Raw genomic sequence first — 21,885 nt, 5'->3', positions numbered from 1 at the left:
CCGTGTGCATTTTGTATGCTGTAGCATAAAAAAGTCTATTCCCAAGAGCTCAGTAGGTGGTTACTATCTTTTTTTCCTTTGTTTAGACATATTTTTTTTAGGCAGATTGTGCAAGAAAAGTGAGTCCCAGTGACTGTCCCCTCATGGCTGGTCTGACAAGCCTTTCCTTCCCTGACTAGGGCTGTCCCATGTTGGCTGGGATCTGTGTCTTTATTGCACACAAACCAAATGAATGAGTGGCTCGTGCCTTCCCACTTATGAAACCCTGATTTCACTTGCTTAAACTTCAGATATTTTCAGGCTAGTAACCATGACCAAGTCAAAGTGTCACTTCTTATTCTTCAAGATGGTCTGTTGCATGTGTAATTACATGAAATTCAATTTGGCTGACTCATTCCATCATGCTATGTTCATGATACAAAACAACCAAAACAAAAAACAGTCTATTGAGTCCTATCTATTATTGAAGAATTAAAATATTCTAATATCAAGACAGTATTATGTCAGAAATGCATGCATCTGCATTAACATAAGCAGAGCAAAGGTATTAAGAGGGATGGTGTACTATATAATGTAACTCTCTCATTGATTTAAGATCAAAATGCCAGTAAGAAGGAGTAGACTGAAAGAAAATTATATACATGTTTATTTCAGATACATTCAAAAATAAAATATTGTTTTGTCCACCACTGCAGATCCTATTTACAGGAGGCAGATGAGCTGTCTTTCCTATGAAGAAATGAAAGATAAAGTGCAGAATTAGAACAAACAGAAACAGCCTACTGATTTTGAATGTCTCTGTTTTGAATGCTGCTTTTGAAGATATCTATGAGGACATGTCTTTTTCTGAGAGCCTTTTCTTTCCTCCAGGGCTAAAATGGCTAAGTTTTCTCACAAAACTGGAGAAGTGAAGAACTCCAGTCACACTTGAGTTCTGGCCATGATAAGTAAAGCATACATGAGAATAAGCCTGCAGAAAGGCAGAGTTATGGATGGCTTTTCTGTGTACCCTGATGTCAGGTCTTGGGGAGGAAAAATAACACAAAATCAATTTTATCATGGTCAGAATGGCTTTGAGAGGCAGCAGTCAGATCACATGGGTTTTGTTTTAGTCACCCTGGAATGTTTGCTTATATGAAGTTTAGTGATGGGTGTGTAACTATAAACTTTATTACACTTCTGCTTTTATTATAGTCAACCTGCTTTATCACCTGCTGTTTCTTGTGATGTTGTAGTATCACAAATCATATTTAAATCCTTTGACCACCTTCCCTTTTCATTTTCTCTGTATGGTCACACATATGCTCTCCTCTTGCCTTCTGTCCCCAAATTTTTCTTGCATCCTGCACTGTGACACACACATGGCCCCCTGTTTTCTGGGACACAGGATCCTCCTTGGCTCCATGGATGTGTGTTCAGATAGGTCCCCCATACTTTGCTAGAAAGCAGCCCTGCATTGCATTCCGCTCCTCCCCATGTTCTCTCAGCCATATTATTCGATGTAGCATCACAGTCATATCCCTCATCTTCTGCAAGTGTGCTGCTCTGTCTCCATTTATCTTGTATGAAATGGCTTTAGCCCTGTCAGGGTAATGCTGCCTGTTGTTTCCCAGAAATTGCTTACCTGTCTGTCAAAGGAAGCTAACTAGAAATCAGGATAAGCATTCAGCAGAACCCTATCCCTTCACTTACTTAGACTAAGTAACATTTGTCTACTTACCCTCCTTAGCCATCTTGTAAGTTTTTTCTTTTCATTTCACTGTAAAAATAGGTAGCACTGTTGAATATAAATAATAGGCTCATACAAGTCCATACAAATGAACACTGTGTTCACAGTAGCAAGTAAAGTTTGGACACACAGACAGTTTGCTATCTTCCAGAGGTAGCCTTCCCTAGAAATAATAATCCACTGTTCTGGAAAAAGTAACCTCATGGTTTTTCCCTCAAGGTGTGGCAAAGGAGTACTTTAGTAGTGAATGAGGTGCAAAGAGATGAGGCCATTCTCACGCTGAATCTCGACAAGCCCCAGAAAGGCCAGGCACAGAAATATGCTGAAACCCACAGGAAACAAACGCCTGCTGCACCGCCACATGAGGCCAGTCAGGCAGAGCGCGCTTTAGCGAGCGCAGACAAAACAAGCTCTGGTGAAAATACCACAGTCTAAACAGAAGTAACAAAACACAGACTAATACAGCCCAACTTGATGGGAAGCACCATGGGAAAAGAATTAGAAACATTGTTCTGGCACTCTTGCCGAGGTGAAGAGCTGTGACGACTTTGAGCGTCACCCGGTCACAACAGCACCACGCACCCACGCAGGAGGAGTGACTGGCTTCTTATTAATATCACACAGTACTTCTCATTTCCAGTAGCATCCTGTAAAAGCAGTGCCTTATTTACAGCCTTCACTTGGCATTAATGAAGTGGAATACTGATGTAGCTAATCAGCGCTAGCGGTGTGATGCGAGCATGCGGAGCGGCAGCGGCAATCATCTTAGCCCAGTTGGCAGGATAAAAATAACCCCTGCCAGCACTGGGAAGAGGCAGCTCCCTGGCTGTGGAGGAGCACAGCCCACGACCCTGTGGCTCTGCACTGCCCTGGAACCCAGCTTCTGCTGCAGGCCACCTGAACAGAGAAAATAAACAATTGCTATCCCTGTCCATCCCTTTTGCTGCTTCTCTCCCCAGTCCCTGAATATGGGCTTGAGTTTTTGTATTTGCGCTTAGGTCTAGACCCAGATTGCCTCCAAAAACCAAATGGATATAGATTGCTGAATATGCTTGTATAATTCAGAGATTTTTTTTTCCCCCTCTTTGTGGCACTTTGTGAGCTTAATTTAATCTCTGTCATTTCTTATATGTGGGTAAATGTCATCTACTTCATTTCATGAATGAATTAACACAGCCATACAGAGCCTGTGTCTCCTGCGCTGCTCACTTGGTCGAGGGAAGGGATTAGTAAATGTGTGTCTCATCCTCACGTTGCTAAACCCTGAGGTTAGAGATGCTCAGAAACAGATTTTATTTGCACCCTGGTATAAGTTACTTGAAAGATTCTACCAACTCTGTACATTATAATGACCTCAATCAGCCCTCCTTCTCTTCGTTGTCAACTTTAAATATATTACTTTCATACCACAAGTCTCTTACTACACCTGATGAGGGAGGAACTCCTTTAAAGATAGCTGTGCTTTTAGTGGTGGGGAGAAGATAAATAATCCCAGAATCTTCTTCCTTCTTTTTGATACTTCCTTAAGCATGTCAGAAGGCAGAGGCCTTCTGGCAAGGTGTGAGTTTGAGATAGCACTGAGGTTCTTGGTATGTAGAAGATAGCATTTTAAATCCCAGGTGTGTGGACAAAGAGTTAGGTGCATAACTGTACAGAGCAGCGCAGGAAGTACATGTGAGCAAGTTTTTTATGTTACATGGTATTTTTAACGCTCCCAGGAATTAAATTAATAGTCCTATGCGCTTCTTTTAATGCTTTCACAACATGGAAAGAAATGTAGTTCATTAAAAAAGGAAATGAAGAACAATTTATTCGTAAATAGAAATGAGTGTCGCCATGCCTCTTTTTTTCATGAATTTACACAATGGGTTGGATTAGTCTCTGGATGAGGTGTGTGTCTTGGTACAGCTGTGCTTTGAAACTTTTCACTGTGCCTGAGACTTCTCAGTGCTACTGTGGCTTCATTTCCACGTGCAGTAATTTCACCTGTTTCTAGGGTGTTGTGTTTTTGGGGTGGTTTTTTTTGGTTTTTCTTCTCCTAAATGTTAATGGGTGTTTTGTGGTTCTCTAATCTGGAGCTACTCAACTTGTGAGTGCTTTATAAAAATAGTCCAGGGAAGCACCTTGCTGACTAGAGTTACAGCCTAGGATGCAGAACAAATGGCACAGGAGTTAGTTCCCAACCTTCCCAAAGACAGCTGGCATGCAATTTCCAGGTGTACGTAGCAGCTGAGAAGCTCCGTTCCCACAGGGTGTCAACAGGAAAAAAAAAAAGATGATTGCTGGCAATTCCCATCTCCTCCATACCTGACTGTCCCCCAGATGGAAAATGGAAGATGTTATTTGTTTTCCCTGCTGTCACATTAGGTTATTTAAGTTGTAGGCTTTACAGACCTAGAAAAAGATTTCTATGTATGAATATCTCCTGTCAAATTAGGATATGGGGCTCTTGGAGACCTTTAGCTGCTAATAATACAAACAATACTCATGGTACTAGACAAATTTGTCCCACTCCTTTCCTTTCCTCTCAGCCCAAGCTAACCCTTCCTGTGCAGATTGTGTTTGGGTTTTGCAGCTGTTCATTATATATTGCTTAGTCCTACCACATCTGAATTGCCTTCGAGCACTGAAAGGGGACAGTGCTATGACAAATCAATTTGCTGGCCTCTGAAATACTTAAGTAAATAAGGCAGGGCTTCAGGCCTGTTTTAAACAAGCATTGTGCTATTTGTTTTTATGTTTCTCTGCCTGCAATGGAGGGGTGTCTCTAAACAAAAGAGGCAGAGTGATCAAGGAACTTCTTTTAAGGAAAAATTGCCTAAGGAAATCAACTTTTTCCCACTGTATCTCTGTGTCTTTGTACACCTCTCCTTCTCCCCCACTGCCTTTTTTTTGTCTTTATTCTTTGCTCTTCCTAGAAGAAAATAGCAATAATAAAATATTCTATTTTCATATGGCTCTACAGGTGATCTTTGTGTACTTAACCAGACCACAGCATAGAAAACAAAGCCTTGCTTATTGCCCAACAGCATATATATGTTTTATGATGGGGGCTGATAATAGATAGGAAGATCAAAGTCTTCTGTGAATTGGCAGCAGCACTGTAAACAAGGTGAAAGGGTTGCAGGTGTTTCCCACATGGATGTTATACAAAAACACATGGCCCTTTGCCATGAGGCACTGTGTGTGCTCTCCACTTTTCCTGTGCAACAAGGCCACGTTGCTGTGAGCTTTGCTCAGGGGCCATGGCTCAGGAGCTGGGAGATGCTGTGGGCAGCAGATGACCATGCTATGTGGCCAGAATGGTCTTGGGAGCATGGAAATGCTGATGCTGAATTGGTCTTTCAAATGAAAAGCAGCTGATTCTGATCTGAGAACAGAAATCTGCATTCTAGGGGTCTCTGTCAAACTTGGGGATGGAATATGATCGCTGCAGTGTTTCAGGAGAGACTGGGCAGTCCAGTGTGCCCCTTGTCTCATCACTCCTACTTCAGCTGAGAGCTGGGCTTGGCAGGCATCTCTTACCTCCATGGGTTATCTTCTGTGGCCCTGGCCATGGCAGGCATTGGGTGTGGGGTTGAGACACCCAGGCCACACCTCTGCAGAGAGCAATGGTGGTGCATGAGCAGACCTGAAGATATCATTGCTGGATTGCTGTTTATTCTTGTGGATAAAAGAAAAAGATGTGTTTAGTGAATGACTAAATCATTGTAAAGAGGACTGCAACATCTGAGTGAACCCTGAACACAAGGTAGTCACTTCTGTCTGTCTCATGAATTGCCTTAAGAGGGGTGCTTGTCTGCTCTGAGGAGTGAAACTGCTGCAGCTGGGTGTGCAGGGTGTTTGTAGCCTCTTCAGTTATTGAAACACTTCTGATGAAGTTTGGCTTATTTTGTTCAATACCCTGTGACATAACCACCTCCTTGACGTGCAGGCCCTTTGGCAAATGTTACTTTTTTCACAGCTTCTGGGAATAGACCCATGCCCTCTGCTGAATGCTTGTGTCAGCCCTTTTGCCAGGCCATCCTGGGGATGATGTGGCACGAGGCTGCTGGCTTGTGCACCAGCAGCCTGCTGGGACAATGGCTCCTCATCCATGTTTTCATCTGCTGGAGCAAGCTCACACTGTACTTGTGCTGTTTATGTACTGGTATCAGGTCTTTCCTGCCTCACCTTCCAAAGGAGCTAAAGTTACTTGACTAAAATGCTAAGTTCTTTTACTGTTCTGGAGGGCTTCAGTTTTAACTGAAATATAATAGAAATTGCCCCAACAGCATAACTTACTTAACCAATGCCTCATTTACACAGGAAAATTTGCTTCCATGTGTGGGTCATGAAATTTATTTTTGCTGGTGTGGCAGAGTTACAACTGATTTCCATGAGGACAGAGTTGCATCTCCTCACAGATGTCATGCTACATGCATGAATTCTTGCTTCTCTGCAGGAGCAGGCTAGGTATTCCCAAGTATTTGCTTTGCACCCTAAAAGCCCTAGATGAAAATATTTTAAAGTCTTGGGTCAAGCAGTGTGGTGGTACTGTAGCTAAAGGTAGGACTTCAGTGTGTGAATGAGCCCTGTGGAAAGATTAACCTAGGAAAAGTTAATAAAAAGTGCTGTCCTAAATTATTCATGAATCCATTTGCAATGTACCTGCCCAGAGGCTTTTGTTTTTCTCAAACTCTTATTTATTAAAATCTGACAAGAATATCAGGTTTTGTTCAATAATAAATCTAAGTCTACGTGGGACTAGTGATATCCTCATCCAGTAATACAGAATCAAAATGAAGTTACATGGCAGGGGTGAATTTGTTATTTACTTGGGAAGAATAGATTATTGTTCAAGAGGATTTTATCTTTTACTTGCTATTTTGAAACAAGTGAAAAAAACCCCAAAACACCTAGTTGGGAGATAGCCTCTTGTTTTGTGATTGAGGCCTTGATCCTGCAAAGGATTTAAAATATATTAAAACTCAGTTAAGCATCTTTCTGGCAGCTTTTCAGGTTCCAAGCCTGTGCTTGCTGAATGAAATAGCTCAGGTGATTTTGTTTTGCAGTTAGTTCTACTTGTCTTTTTTCCTTAACTTCAGGGAAAGACCATGGAATTAATGTCTTTGGCTTATGGATTTTGACTTCCAAAGTATGCCTATGCACAGCCTCATCTTTTTATGTCCCAGAAAAGGTTAGAAAGATTGTATACAGAAAGTAGGAGAATGGAAAAAAGGCAGGAAGACAGCTTTTGCTGTTTGAGATCCAATAATGTGTGTGCTTTATAGCAGTCATTCCTTAAAAAAAAAGCAGAACTTAGTTTAAAAATCAATTTAAGTAGTTTGTTGTTTGTTTTTTTCCCTAGCATTTTCAGTTTATTAGGTGTAAGGGATTTTTCCCCCTTCTTTTCCTTCTCTGCCCTAATTTATAACTGCATAAAGAAAGAAGGAAGGTGCCTATAGCTAGAAAGTTAGTGAAGAGTAAATAAAAAAGTAAGAGCTTAGCTGTGGAAACAGAACTGGGAGTGCGGGTGACTGGTCTGAGTTGGAGGATGATGAATAGATTTTGTTTGCATAAGCTTGGCTTGTGAGTCACTTTCTCATAAAAACAGCTTGAGTAGGAGATGCTCCTGTCCCAAATTTTTAGTCCTGAATGCTTTCAAGCACAAAGTGCACTGTGACATAAAGACTCCTGCTGTGAGTAGCATCCTGTTATCCCAGTGGACAGGAGCTGGAGCTTTGCAATTTCCCAGGTTTGAAATAAACTGGAATTGTGTCTCTTAAACACACATGCTTTGCCTGATGTATTGTGAGGTGCCCCTTGCTGATCAGAGTTAAGCTGTCTGAGTAGACATAACCAGCTTCTGATTCAGATTTGGAATCTGATGTCAGGAAGCTCATCCCTGTGAAAAGCTGTTTGTTGCAGGACCATCAGTCACTAACCAATAAATGTGACAAGGAACTTGCTAAACTTGGAGGGAGAAAAAGAAAAGCCAGGTGTGAGCATGAGATGTCAGTATTTGTGGCTGGTCATTCTGGGTAGATTCAGAGCAGTAGGTTCAGCACGTCTTTGCCTTGAGAGCTTGTGTTGCCTCTCTGATGTCAGAAAAACTGTACAAAACACATGCAAAAGTTGCATTATCCTCTTCTGCTAAAGTTTGTAATCAAAACCCTCTCTAATCTGAGGCATCAGCTCTTTTTTATGCACCTATGAGGACTCTGAATAAAAGTTTGACCATTACAGACAGCTACTTTTGCTGTGATTGAGCAAACCGGAAGGGGTGAAAAAGGTTTACCCTCATAGATCACACCACCCTTATCTAATGTTCCAGCAGAGCCTGTGGGTTGCATTTGGGAAATAAAAGTTCCCTCTGAAAACCCATGAGAGAAGAAAAGATGATGTCTTCCTTCCTAAAGGAAGGAAGGATTGTGTTCTTCTCTGCCATTTTTTTGTTACACGTTTGGGTGGTAGGGACGTCAAATTGGACTGTGAAAACTTGCTTTGGGATCAAGATATTTGTCTAATTTGTTTGCCCTTGAAGAAATCAGGCTGCTGCAGCTTTATTGCCATGGGAACCCCTAGTTACTATATTTAATTCAGTCCAGGACTTGCTTGTCTATTCAGTTGTTGCAGTGTAGACAGGTGATAAATAATATATTGATACTGAGCTGTATCATGGCCAAATGATTAGGCATGGATATTACTGTTTTACTGCAGCATCTGTGGTATTGCTCTTGTGTTCTGCTATGAGCTGCCTGGCTCTCCTGTGCCTGCTCCAGCCTCTTCTTCCTCTCTCCTGCTGGAGAAAAGACAGTGCTGCCTGAATAGATTTTCTGGTCCTGAATAGATTTTCTGGTCCAGCGATCAACAAAGGCAGGGATTGCAAGCGACCTCTGCTTGTTGGTCGTGCTTTTTCTCCCCCAGCAGAGCAGCCAGCCATGGAGTGCCTCTGGGCCTTGGAAGAAATGGTGCTGGAGAAGGGAGCTCTGCACCCCTAGAAGTTGTAGGGCTGGGACAGGTCCCAGTGACTCTGCAGCATCCACAGTGGTGTGAAGACCCCGAAGGGCAGACCCTGGCTCCAGAAGGTCATGTTGCAGTGGGAGCAGGGAGATAAAGGGTGTACAGGCAGAGACACCCCTATCACCTATTCTTCTTCTGAAGTTTTACTAATTCCCTTAGATTTGGTAAAACTTTTTCCCCCCTTCCCTATTAGTGTAATGTAAGGTTTGTCCATGGTAATGCAGACCCTGAGATGCACTCAGTTCCAGTGCTGATAGAAGTGGTGGAAATGTGCTTTGCTACAGTCACACTGGGGGGACTTCTGGAAAGATTCATTAGAGGCAGGGCTTAGCCAAGAAAAGCCATTTCGTGTGGCTGATGGCAGGAAATGCAATTTTGTAGGTCTTTCATGATTATTTCAGTTGGTTTATAATGTTTTGCTCCTTTACAGTTTGGTTTAGTGATACTACATCTCTTTGCACAGAATTCAGAGTGAGCACAGCGTGTGTAAACCTTTATGTTAAAATGTTGGCTGAGTATTGATTAATCAGTAAAAGATTTTAAGCTGTTTCCTTTAAATTCCAGGTCCATGCATCTTAATTTAACAGTGGGAGGGCTGGAAAGATACTGCTTTACCCTAGGAAATACATTTCTGTGGTATTTGTTCACTGAAAGTATATTCAAGCAGAAAGAGATATTTTAGGGAAGGAGATAGTTCTCTGGGGTCACCATCTGCTAAAATGATTTTTTACTTCTTTCTAGGTATTATATTGGTCGCCAGATGTTTGTGGTGGTGTCCTCACCAGAGATGATCAAGCAAATCTTAGTGGCAGATTTTAGTAACTTCACCAACAGAACTGTAAGTACCCACAAAAGTTGGCTTTGTGGATGGAGTTGGTAGCACTGCTAATTCCAGCTCAGACCAAAAGTGGCTACAAGGAAGCTGGAAATAGAGGCAAAATTACATCATGGTTCAATAAGACCTTAAGCTAAATACTCTCAATATATATGTTCAGTCAAAGATTCTTGTTACCAGAACACTCTGAGGATGAAAGGGGATTTCCTTAGAAGAGACACACTGTCCTTGTGACTGAAGCACCAGATGGATGTTGAAGAGAGGGTTTCAATACCCAGTTTTGCCACTGACTTCCTGTGAAATCATGGGGAAATCACTTACTAGCTCTCTTCCTCAGTTCTCAAGCTGTAACATGGAGATGGTATTATTTGCTTTCTCCCCCACATGATCTGTTTTGTGCTTTTAGACTTTAGGGCAGGAGCAGTCTGCTTGGGACCAGGACATGCCTCCCACAGCTATTGTGTATTAGTCATACCTGAAAATAATAAATAGCAAAGAAGGAAGTTGGAGTTAGCAAGAATTTGTACATATGCTCTTGGTTACACTTGGAAAGCTCATTTTCAGGAGGTGGTTAGAACAAATAATGAGGGTGGATGGCCAGAGTTCCAGCAGTTGCCCAGCATTTTACAAGGAAATACTGCCACTGTGTGCTGCCTCTGTCCCATCCATTCCCTGCTTCCCTCTGGGCCCTTTGTACACTCAAACCTCCTCAAACCAACTCACATGTATTCAGGAGGGTTTTTTGTGCCCTTGGAGAACATTTTTTCTCTGATCAGCTTCTGTCTCTTCTGTCCCTCTGATCCTCTCTGCAATCAGTCAGTCTGTTTGCAAACTGCTTGTCACCTTTTCTTGCTTCTTTTGATACATGAATTTCATCTTGTGACTGCCTATATCTTACTGAATAACTACTGGTACCAGCTGCCCCCCATTCTGCCCATAGCTCACACTTTAAAGGAAGAATCTATTTTTAGACTTCTTAGGCTGAAGTTGTTATATGTGACATTGGGCTTTTCCCCATTTTCTCTGTATTTGAAGAAATTTTCCATCCCTTCCCTTCTTCCACCCCAAGCAGGAACCCTATTTCTTCCTGTCTATAACTTTCCCCTGCTTTTCTTCTACATATTTGGTAGTAATAGACTGTACCCACTACACCTAGTAGTAGCTGGTGATCTAATAACATTTCCCTGAAATTAGAAATCTTTCTTTTGAGGAGACACTCAAAGGTTTGTTGTGCTTTTAACTTTAGAACTTTAGTCAGCCTGGTCGTTTGGATAAATCTTTCTCTGTATTGTCACACTTCTCAGTTAGTGAAATTTTTCTTCCTCTCCTTTTGTGTCCAGAGGTTTCTCTCTCTTGTGGTTGTGTGTCCATCTGTCATGGTCTGTCTGTAACATCTGTGTTTCTCTCTAAAATTCAGGTAGATTATGTCACTATAGGTCCTCTTTCTCTCTCTCTCCTTTTCTTTTTCTTCATTAGATCTATTAGCTAGAGCTGTCTCTGCAGGTTCACATTTTGCACCCATTGCTTGACTGTCCCCTGAATCATTTGTGGCTTTTCTGTGCAATGTCCTGCTTTATTGATGAGGAACTGAGACCCAGAGCGACTTCCCTGCCACTAACCAGAAAGCCTATGTCAGATGAGAAAATTTAACTCCTAGCTCTCCCTTTAGCAAAATTAGCAGTTTTCCCCCTGTGCAGGGTTGCTATTTCTGTCTTGCTTAATGCCCATGAGTCTATGTCAAATGACCTTCCTTCCATTTATATGCTTTCATCTGCTTGTCCTATGGTCTTCTCACATAGCCACAATCATTGATAGTTTCTCACTTTCCACTTTGTCCTCCCCTCTTCCAGCCATTGCTTTTCACTTACTGAAGATTAGCAGCTTTCTCTTTCTGGATCTTTCCATATCTAACCTGGGGATCTTTCCTCCTCTGGAGTTTTCACACAGGAAGCTGTTTCCTCTTTAATCTGTAGTCAGGTCTCTTGGGGAAGTATTTGGTTATCCTGTACACTAGTAATCCTACATGAATATAAATAATGCTTGGTGGTACGTAAGGAAGGCCAGTGAAATTTATTCAGATGTGATTTGGGTTGTATGCAAATAATGATTGAAAGGTGAGAGTGAGAAAAGCACTTTCCAAGAATAATAGAATTCTTTCTTACCACATTGACTGAATAAATGTCATTTTAAGACTTTTAATAGGGTTGCTTCTGTTTTTATATTTTAAAATTATTCAAAGCAAGCTCCTCTACTTTGAATGAAGGTTTCTATTTGCTAGTGGAGAAGTCAAAATGCTAAAAATATCCCCCTGCTTTGTTTTATGAACTCTTTCCCCAGTGAAGAATGGTTATAGAACTGACTTTGGAGTCAGTGCTGTTCACAAAGTTAGGCCAATATTCCAGTTCAGACATGGCACTTGCTTATTATTTCAACCCAGAGCCTTTTTTTGTAGTTTAAGATAATCAGCCTTTTAGTCTGAGAGGATGGGAAAGCAGGTGAGACCACTGGATTTGAACAGGTCTTAGGAAAACACACTTGTGCTTTTCTTTTCTCACCTCCCCATGTGCATTTCCAAAATCCAGCTTCATCCATCAGAGTGAAAGGTGAGTTCTCTAATATAGAATGCCTAAAAGAGAGATTATTCTCTCTGTAGCAGTTGTAGCAACTGTATGTTAACAAATTGTCACTGAGTTTCAGGATGTTCAAGACTAATTCTAAAAGCTAAGAGTAGAAAAACTTCTATTCCCTGTTTATTTTGCTGCTTTTTCAATTAATTGTAAAAGATATACATATTTGATTAGGAAACAATGAGAAATCAAACATGTGAAGGGCTGAAAACAGTGGATTTATTGGTAGAAGCCAGTAAGATGATGATGATTCAGTGGATTCTGACAGTTTTTATTAAAGCTCTCTGTAATGTGATGTCATGCCTTTGAGTGCTCGTCAGCAGGATGACTTTAATCTGGGATTGTGCACTTGTGGACTCCCTTCTGGGAAGTCATCAGAAGGCCTTTATGGAATGAGAGTGGTTTTAATCTGCTGAGAAGATTCTTTTGGAATCTTGTGTCCTGTCTCTGCATCCGAAAGACCTAGACCATTTGTGCACTCCTCACACATTGAGCCTGTCTGCTCACTCATTATATAGACAAAGTAGATCTTGTATTGAACACAAGCTAAACTACTTTTCATTTTATGTTTCCCTTTGATACTATATATTTCATATCTTTGCTATGGTTATCTTTTGAAAATTGCTATAAAAAGTCTTTTATATTCCCCCATCATCTTCTCTTGTTTCTGAATTACTGGTTGATAATTCTTGCAGAAGTGTTTGGTGACTGCATATCAAATCTGCATTAAGGTTCTCTTCCTTTTAGAGCAAGCAACCAAGTCTAGCACACAGGCTGTTTCTGCCTTGTAGGCACAGGGTATGTGTATTGTGAACTGTATAATCACAGGAAGGCAATAATGGCACTCTGCTTTCCCATTTAATTTAGTCTCAATTAACATAAGCGTTAGAGCCATTCAAAACCAAAAATGTCTGCTGTAATATACCTTCATACTTGAGGCATATGAGGCCTTTTTCCCATGTTCTTAATTATAGTTGCAGAAGAAAATATGAGAATTACTTTATATACCTTCTGTCAAAAAATATGGAATTAATTTTAATTTAGGTTAATCATGGAAACCTCAGCCAGCATTTAGGCAGGGCTGTGCTGGAGTAAATGATACCTTTTTTCACAACTGTGTTGTCTCTTGAATAGAAGCTTCCTTTTAAGAGCACTAAGACCATTTTTAACTTCATTACTGTGTTGCAAGTGAGATAGGATTATGATGTTTGTTGCATTCTTCCAGGTGGGATAATGATACATAATCTGTTTTCAGATTGTTTTTAATTCTGCATTGAAAATTTGTTTTTCAATTAGTACTTGAGAATCATTAAAGTATACTTTTAAAAATGTAGGAGCAGAATGTTAAGATGGAACAATGTGAAGAGAAACATTACGTGGTACATAATTCAAATAATTCAGATGGCTGTAAAAATATTTCCTAGAAATGTGGATTCAGTGAGCCCTAAGGCAAAGTAGGTACTGGCTAGCCAAGGTTTGCCAGGAGTCGGTGCTCTTCCAGGATTCATGTGTCTATCACAAGTGGAAACTAGTGGTTGATTCAGACCAAATCCTTAAATCTGCCTGCCAACCAGCTGGGGGAGAGTGACATTTTTAAATTCAAAAATCTACACCAACTCCAGTTGCTCTAAGAAAACATCACAGTCTTCTCATCAGAAGCTTTGCTGCTTCATTGGTAAAAATAATAACGGATTAACAGCAAACAATAATGAAGTGGTAAAAATAAGAATAAAGAAGTACCAGGAATGAATAGAATATGACACAAGATCTTTGTATCCCTTTTGAAGGAAAGTTGAGTTGCTTGAGCTTCTTTACTTTTTGCTTATCTGTTCTTTCTCTTCATCTTTGAGTTGATCCACATAAGATCTGATTATTCTTTTCACATGCATAATTTGTCTGTTACACTAAGCTGTTTCATCATCGTCATCTATATTTTGGTAAACCTATAAAGCTTCAGGCTTACCTAGAGCATTAAACAAATAAAATGCAACCACCAAGTAGGAAGGAACCTATTTTCTGCATTTTCTTCAGTTGTGGTCCAGGATGCCTGACATATTCGTGAACTGGCTGTTCTTTCTGGTCTCTTGCTAGAGGAAAGAAAACTGTATATTACTGTACCAAAAGATCTATCTAAATTTGATACAAGATGCCCTCCAGAGGTCCCTTCTAAACTCAGCCATCTTGTAATTCTGTGAATTTTGGGTCAGGACCTCAGTCAGCAGAAATCAACATATTAACTTTAGATGACTCTGCACTGACTGATGATGATGAAGTGTCTCCAGAGCAGGACTGGGATGTTCGAACTGGCTTCAAAGAGCTCAGCTCAGGAGCTGGCTGGTGTGTTCTTCACCTTTTGCAAGTAAAGCATCACATGCATGTCCTGTGCAAGATCTTTCTTGCCTTCTGCCTTGACTTTCAGAGAACAGGCATCAGCCCCACTGATGTGCTGACTTTCAGTAAAAAGTGGTGATTCAATTTTCTATCCAAACCCGGAGTCTTACCCAGCTTATGGGCTGGGCTGTTCCGTCTCTCTAACAAATACAGTTTTATTTTGAAAAATGAACCCACCAACATACTCATATGTTGTCTCATAAGGGATGAAAAGTTCTACAGTGTTGCCAAAAGAAACATATGCATGCTGCCTTGACCCTGTACCCTTTGGTTGTTTGGTTTAGAAATGTTTCTTTTCTTCAAGTTAAACTTCCTATGATTATTTCTGGTGGTGTCAATGCCATTTTCATCCTTTCATGTGAATTTCTTTGTTTACTTAGAAATTATTGTTGTAAAGTTCAATGAACTCAGTTTGTAAACAGGGGATGAATGAACCTCGCTGGAAACTTACCTTTGCATGGGCACATGGTTTGGAGCTCCAGTGACACAGTGTGACAGCAGGCAAGTCAGTGCTTGGAAAATGAGTCAAACAAATGAGAAAACATCACATATATATATATATATATATATAAAATGAGGTCTTCATTTTCCATGCTTTAAAATGACCATTCAGTGGGATGGCTTCGTACACAAGTGATGATCTGGTGTGTGTGAATAGTTTGATTTAGTTTGATTGTGATATCTAGTTTTAAATACATGCTGGGGTTTGTGGCTGCAGAGAGAAGGAATGTGCTTTAATTTTTTTCACTGCTTCATTCTGTTTAGATTTTTTTATTTTAATTTTTCCACTCCTTCATTCCGTTTAATTTTGTTTTTTGTTTGGTTAATAAAGGACATGGAAGGTGACTGGCATAACACCTCTGGAGCCAAAATGTCCCATGATTAGTTGCTATGTCTGCATATGAGCTTGAATACATATCTGTGTGTATTTATGGATGCATACAGATGCACATATATTGATTTGGGATCTCCTTGTGATTTGAGGAGAGGCTGAGTCTCTATTCCATTCCCTAGAGCACTGTAGACATCAATTGTGCCATATCTTATTATGGAAATGTCACAAAATATGCCTCTTTGTGCATGGCATGGTGGCATTTGAGTTCCTGATGCAGTAAAGCCATCATGCCTGGTGGCAGGCTGTGCCTTGAACATCCAGTTGTTTGTGATGCAGAGCTGAGATGTTCTTCCCTCCCTCCCTGGCTTTGTAGAACAAATCCAAGCATCAATCCTGCCACGTGTACAATAAGCCTTGGTCTCACTGAGCTGAGAATATTCGGTGCTTCCAAAAATCATTCTATGCCTTGGGAGGATAAGTGAAAAGGTGTCCAAGCAGTGAATTTATTAAGATTTACTTTTTTTGCCTACCAGTTTTATACAGCTTCTAGATCATAGCTAGTTTGAAATCTTGTCTGGTACAACACTAGTATAGAAAGGGAATCATGTTAGCAGGGAATGAATTTGGCTGTATGGCACTTTTCTGTTTAATATTAATTTGTTTGACTGCATATTTGTGGGTGCTGTTGTACAGGCACATGAGCGCAGATGCCTGAATGATTTTCCAGTGCCAGGAAACTGAGCAAGGGCTCTGATCCTTGTTTTGACCTGATGGTTCAGGAGCACTGAGGGTAAACAACCCTAACATCTGCTTTCTTTCCCAAGTGTGTCTCCATGGCTGTCTTCTAGACATACTAGAACACCTTTCTAGCTTGGTCGATATATATGTAACTATTTTGCAGCCTTCTATACTTCATAAAATCACTTTTAATTCAGGATTTCCTTTTTCCTTTCCCCTTTTTGCTTTGAGAGCTTGCAGGTTAATTTTTCTGAGCAATTAAATTCAGTTTTGTTTAAATGTTTTAAAGTAGCAGTGCATATGCTTGCAGTAGGCATTTGAAAATTAAAATAATAAATATTGAGAGGGTCATTTCTTTCACACTGTGCAAGTCTTTTTATGCATGCACAACAAATTGTCCCTTATTCCCCATATGCTGAAGCTAATAGCACAAAACTAATGTTGTCAAATGATCACTGCTCTTGGCTGTAAAATTAATCAGACTTTGCCTTCAGTTACCCTTAAAGAAAGGACTGATGTATTCGTAGACTATGTTCTGTGAGCCACCTGATCCTCTGAAATCCCAGTGAGAAGAGGTCTGGTTTTGTGATTTGGGCTCTAGGTTAGGATTTAGGAGCTCTGAGCTCAGTTTTTGGCCTTGCTACAGAATTCCTGTGTTCACAAGGACAAAGCATTTAGGAAGTGCTTTGTCACCTTAATAAATGTAAAAGAGTATGCTGGGAATTTCCAGCTGAAGAGTAGCACTAGTGGATGTGAGTGCTTCAGGACTGATGGCAATGGGTTGGGATTTGGTTTATCTGTTAATTCAAATGGCTGTGGTGGGAGGGTTTTTTGTTTGTTCTTAAAAGAAGCTTCAGAAATGCAGATTAAAAAGTTTTAATGAAAAGCTCTTTTTTCCCCCCTTTTAAGTAAGTTTCTTCTTTGAAGTATTAAAAAAAGCTAAAGTAGAAAAGTTAGCATTATCAGATTTAATTGAGTGTATTTGAGGATCATCATCTCGAGTTTGTAATTTTTATTTGTGATTCTAATTCAGAACAGGAAACCACGTGTAACCTGTGTCCTGTGAAGTGGGAGAGCTCATTTGTCTTTATCTTTGGAACACCTGGCACCTGCTTCTGCTTACCTATTGTCCTGGTTCTGGCCAGGACAGGGTTAAGTTTTTTGGGTAGCTGGGAGGGGGCATGGCCAGGACCCTAAGGTTATTCTATGCCACATCATTGCCAGGGGTGGGGGAAAGGGATTCTCTTCTGGGGAGAAGGGGTTCCTTCTGGTCAAGTAAAGGTGGTGGAAGGAGCCATCCAGTATTGTTTATTTTCAGGATGTTTCCATGTGAATCCTTTCTTTTCTTGTACCCTCTCACTGGTATTTTTGCTGTTACTGTTCATTTGCTTATCTCACTGCTGGTTCCAGTAAATTACTCTCACTCAACCCATGATCTTTACCTTTCCTGCTTCCAGTTCCCCTCTTCATCCTGCTCCAGGGAGAGGGAGAGGGGAAAGCAGGGGAGCAGGAGGGTGGCAGCATGGTTTGGAGGATCTCAGTGGGACCACAGAATTGGGGAGTACCACTCCTAAACCACAACTCCACAATTCATAAAAAGATGTCAGAATTTGCTTACATCTGTGCACGTTCTTACTTCTCATTTAATTTAGGGGGCCATGATGTGTATTTACACAAGTATGTTTATTCTGTCCAGAATTGGGATTTTCCCTTAAATGGTAGACTTTGTTTTCTCTTTGCCTCTCATAGAAAAGAGAGTGAACACAGTCTCTTCTCAAACATTTGACTATTCAATAAAGACTTGTGAAAGTTTAGGAAGATACAAATAACAGTAGGCTGGAGTGCCATAGAACAGCTTACAAGCAATCGATCTTTAAACACTGACTGTACTTAAATCTAATTAATTTGAGGATGTTCCTGTTGACTGACTTGAAGATACCCTCTAATTGACAATGTATTTCCTTTGAGTGGTGGCTTAGGCAGTTTGCTGTTTGAGGAAGGGTTCCTGTGTTGTTGTGCCTGGAGGAAGCTCTCAGCACATTCCCCAGCAGTGGGGGACAGACTGAAGCTAAGTTTGGAGAAAGCCACACTTCCAGTGAGTGGCTGCCCTTTTAACTGGCTAACATATTGTTCTGTAGGTAGGTCATATGAATTTGTTTTCTTGAGAGTTATGAATTTCTAATTCAGTAAATGAGCACTAATATTTTTCACATTTCCAGGTAAGATTGCAAATAAAACTGGCTGATCCCCCATGTGAAGGGCTGGCAGCGAGGGCAGAAGTGGATTGGTTACACACAGATGAAATACAAAATAAAAACTTTCCACTTTTTCTCTTTCCCAGGCATGGGTTGTCTGTTTTCAAATGCTATGGGCCATAAACCTTGGCAATATAAAAGCAATGCAGTTGACTGTAAGGAGGCTAGAAGACTTAAAAACAAGTTTCCTTTTTCCTTGTCCCCCCATGGAGAAATGATGAGTCAGCATGTTGAGACCACAGCTGATGCTGAGATGCACAGTCCTCTTATTTTTCACAGGAGTTATTATGAAATGAGTTATTTTTCAGCATGGGTCTAAATATTTGAATCTATCCCTGAGTCTTTCTCTGGTGTATTAATGGGCTGCAGTGCTGCCATCACCATGGTATCCTGCTACCTCTTCCCCTGTGAAGACTGCAAAACCACATGATGAAATTTACATTTTTAATTCTCCACTCTCCATGCCTGTACACATAAAAATGCTTTGCAAAACCATGGGAGAACACAAACCCAAGGACAATCCAGCATCAAGAAACGACTTGGTTTGCTGTGTTGTTTTGTTAATTTTGAACCCTCTCCCTTTTTGCTGTTATACTGCAGCCATCAGTGGTTCAATACCTGCTCCTAGGTAGACACCACAACACCAGATGGATTAGGTACTTTACAGCACTAATGATAGTGGCTGATAATGTGTGCAAATCTCCCTTTCACTGCTTGTTCAAGGCAGTCAAGAAATACTGAATACAGCTGTACATAATTACGCTTCTTTTGAAGCTAAATCAGCCTGTGAAATTTCTGTTCCTGGAAAATGGTCAAAATTAGTCAATAAAAAACCCAACAAAACAAACAAACAACAAAACCCCAAACCCTTTGCATGTGCTTTGTTAGTGGTATACTGTGACATTCTGTTTCCTAAATGCAAGGCTTCCTTGCCAAACTACTGAGATTTGAAGGGAGGGTGGGAAATACTGCATAATGAAACTATGAAAAGGTGATTTTGCTGCAGGTGCATGAAGATGCTGATTTGAAAATATGCAGTGCATATGCACTTGTTTGTGCCATCAGGAGTTTGTGTAGGACTAAGTATGTGGCTATCTCTATGTGTAGCAGGTATGTGAAAGGTCACTCCCCCTTTTTACCCACTCCCTGTTCCTTTCACATATTTGAGTCACTGAGAGGTCAGCTTTTGAAATTATCTGTTTTGGCTTGTTTATCCTTACCTTTGTTTTCTTCTTTATTCAATCATTCTGCAAGATTTCCTTTTCTAAACAACTGAAGAGGACAAGATCAGAGTGTTATTAGGTTTTGCCTTCCCTTCCCCCAGTTTTTTTCTCCTGTTGAAACTTGCCAATCACTTTTGAAGCCTACATTGGGCTTTTCTGCAGCACAGGAGATATCATTAAGGCTTTAAACCCACTAATGAGGGAAATGTGCGCTGCTTGAAGGCTCCTGCAATATTAACTACATCCAATTATGTTAGGTAAATGTATGAGTATAGTCAAAAACAGGATGAAAGCATATCTTTCTATTCAGGCCAAAAGCAGTCTTCTGAGCCAATCTTTCATCAAACCTACATTGGCTATTTATTTACTGGGTTTGCAGCACTTTTTTTTTTTTTAATACTGAATAATAACATTGAAGAGAAACAACACTTATAGGCAAGAAAGGACTATCTATTCCTAGGGTTCTGTTCCTTGTTTAAAGAACATGTTTTACTGTTGGATAAAATATGTGAAATCTTAAGTCTGATTAATGTTTTTTCTTCTTTAAATACATTATTGCTTCCTTATCTAATCCTTCCCTTAGCTGACTGTGTTATGAGTAGGTGGAGTGCAAATGCAGTTTTTGCTGGTCTTTGCTGGTCCTGACCTTTGATTTCTGTTGATTTGTTGTTTCTTTTTAAAGGGAAATTCAACTTATCCTAGTTCTTTGGACATTCCCTGTGAGAATATATTTTGGGAAACTTATTCAGTCTAATATCACAAGTTTTTACCAGTCCTTCATTTCTGACTTCTGAAACTGTTACTTGACAGTAGTCGATTGTTTGGTTTACAATTTTCTTCATTTACCTTATTTTGACATATAGTAGAGTGTCATGTCCTTTGATTCTTGCCTTTCCCAGTCTGCTTTTGTTTAGAAGAGTAATTAGTTTGTCACTTGTTACAGAATTGACATAGGCACAGATCACAGCATCCGAGTTGGCCTTTTTACACGCTTGAGCAGTCAGAGTTCAGACCCAGTACTTTGCTTTGTTTTCATGTCTTTAACCACATTTGGAGCTAACTCAGCTGCTCATGTACAAAAAGTCCTTTTGAAGCATCTGATGATACAAGAACCCTCTTAAGTCTATTAGAAATGATGTTTCACAGCACAGAGAGGTGATTTACATGAACATACCTGGGAGTCTGGTAGTTCAGCCCTGGAGTAGATGTGATATGGCAGTATGTAATGTTTGAATGGTTGTCATGTGTCATGCCTAAGATCTGGTTAGCCTGGTTGAGTGTCCTCTTTCAAAGGTGGCCAGCAGCAGAATTCAAAACAGAACAGCAGGACAGACAGTGACAGTAATCTTCCTTCTGGCTTATCTGCCAGGCCTCCAGCACCCAGTGCTGTGGTGACTTCCAGTGCCAGAGATTGCATCTGAGCAATGCAATTTCCCCCATTCACTCCATTGGCCACAAATCTGTTCCCACCCCACCCCATCCCATTTTGAATCCTTTATATTAAAGCTTATGCCAGAAGATGGGTGGTTTTGATTCGTTTTTTTTTTTTTTTTCCATGGGTCAGCTTTTTGTTTTGACTGTGATAGTTCTGTCTGGGGGCTCTTGTGTGTCCCCAAGTCCATTCCTCTTCAGTGAGAGTTTATGCAGTACATGTGGGCAATTATTATGCTAATTCTTGCAAGATTTTGCTCTTCATTTAAAGTATTTTAAAGGTAGCATTATATCTTCACACTAGTGGGAATAGTTTTCTCTTTAGACATTCGTTGAGATATCTTAATCCATTTGCCTGCATTTATGTATATATTTGAACTTAAAAGTATGAAAGGTCCTTTTTTTTTTTTTTTTTTTTTTTTTTTTCTTTTTTGATATAATGATAATGTTCTTACCTAGCACAGTGCTAACAACCTTTTGTTGGGATGTCTTAACTGGACTTACTGTTTCCACAGCAAGGTCTGCAACATGGATCACATGAGCATTCCTTCTTTGGTTCAGCTCAGAAGATAATTCATCTTTATGTGTGAGTGTGGACTTTTTCAAAACCACACAGGCTGACTTAGCCCTGAAGCAGACAAGTGCTCCCAAGGGCTCTCCACAAGCTCCATTTCAATGGTGGTTATCTCCAATAGAGGGGGAGTGGTGAACAGCTGATGGGGTTGTAGCATCTTATATTGATGCAGCTGGTTTGCAGTGGTCCTCAGACCACAGCCTGGAAAGTTCTCTTCTACCTAGCAATTAACTCTGTGCTAA

General features: G+C 40.4%; 1 protein-coding gene across 1 annotated transcript in view; it reads left to right on the top strand.

Moving 5' to 3' along the window:
• The window catches only part of TBXAS1 (thromboxane A synthase 1), a 228,199-nt gene that overhangs the window by 92,002 nt on the left and 114,312 nt on the right, over positions 1 to 21,885 (top strand). The window contains exon 4 of the mRNA XM_054631033.2: positions 9,476 to 9,572. Within this exon, the coding sequence (XP_054487008.2) occupies positions 9,476 to 9,572 (97 nt within the window). The remainder of the gene's footprint in view (positions 1 to 9,475; positions 9,573 to 21,885) is intronic.

This window comes from Agelaius phoeniceus, chromosome 5 (genome assembly GCF_051311805.1).
Source record: "Agelaius phoeniceus isolate bAgePho1 chromosome 5, bAgePho1.hap1, whole genome shotgun sequence".
Lineage (NCBI taxonomy): Eukaryota > Metazoa > Chordata > Aves > Passeriformes > Icteridae > Agelaius > Agelaius phoeniceus.
This window is presented reverse-complemented; position numbering and strand designations above follow the sequence as displayed.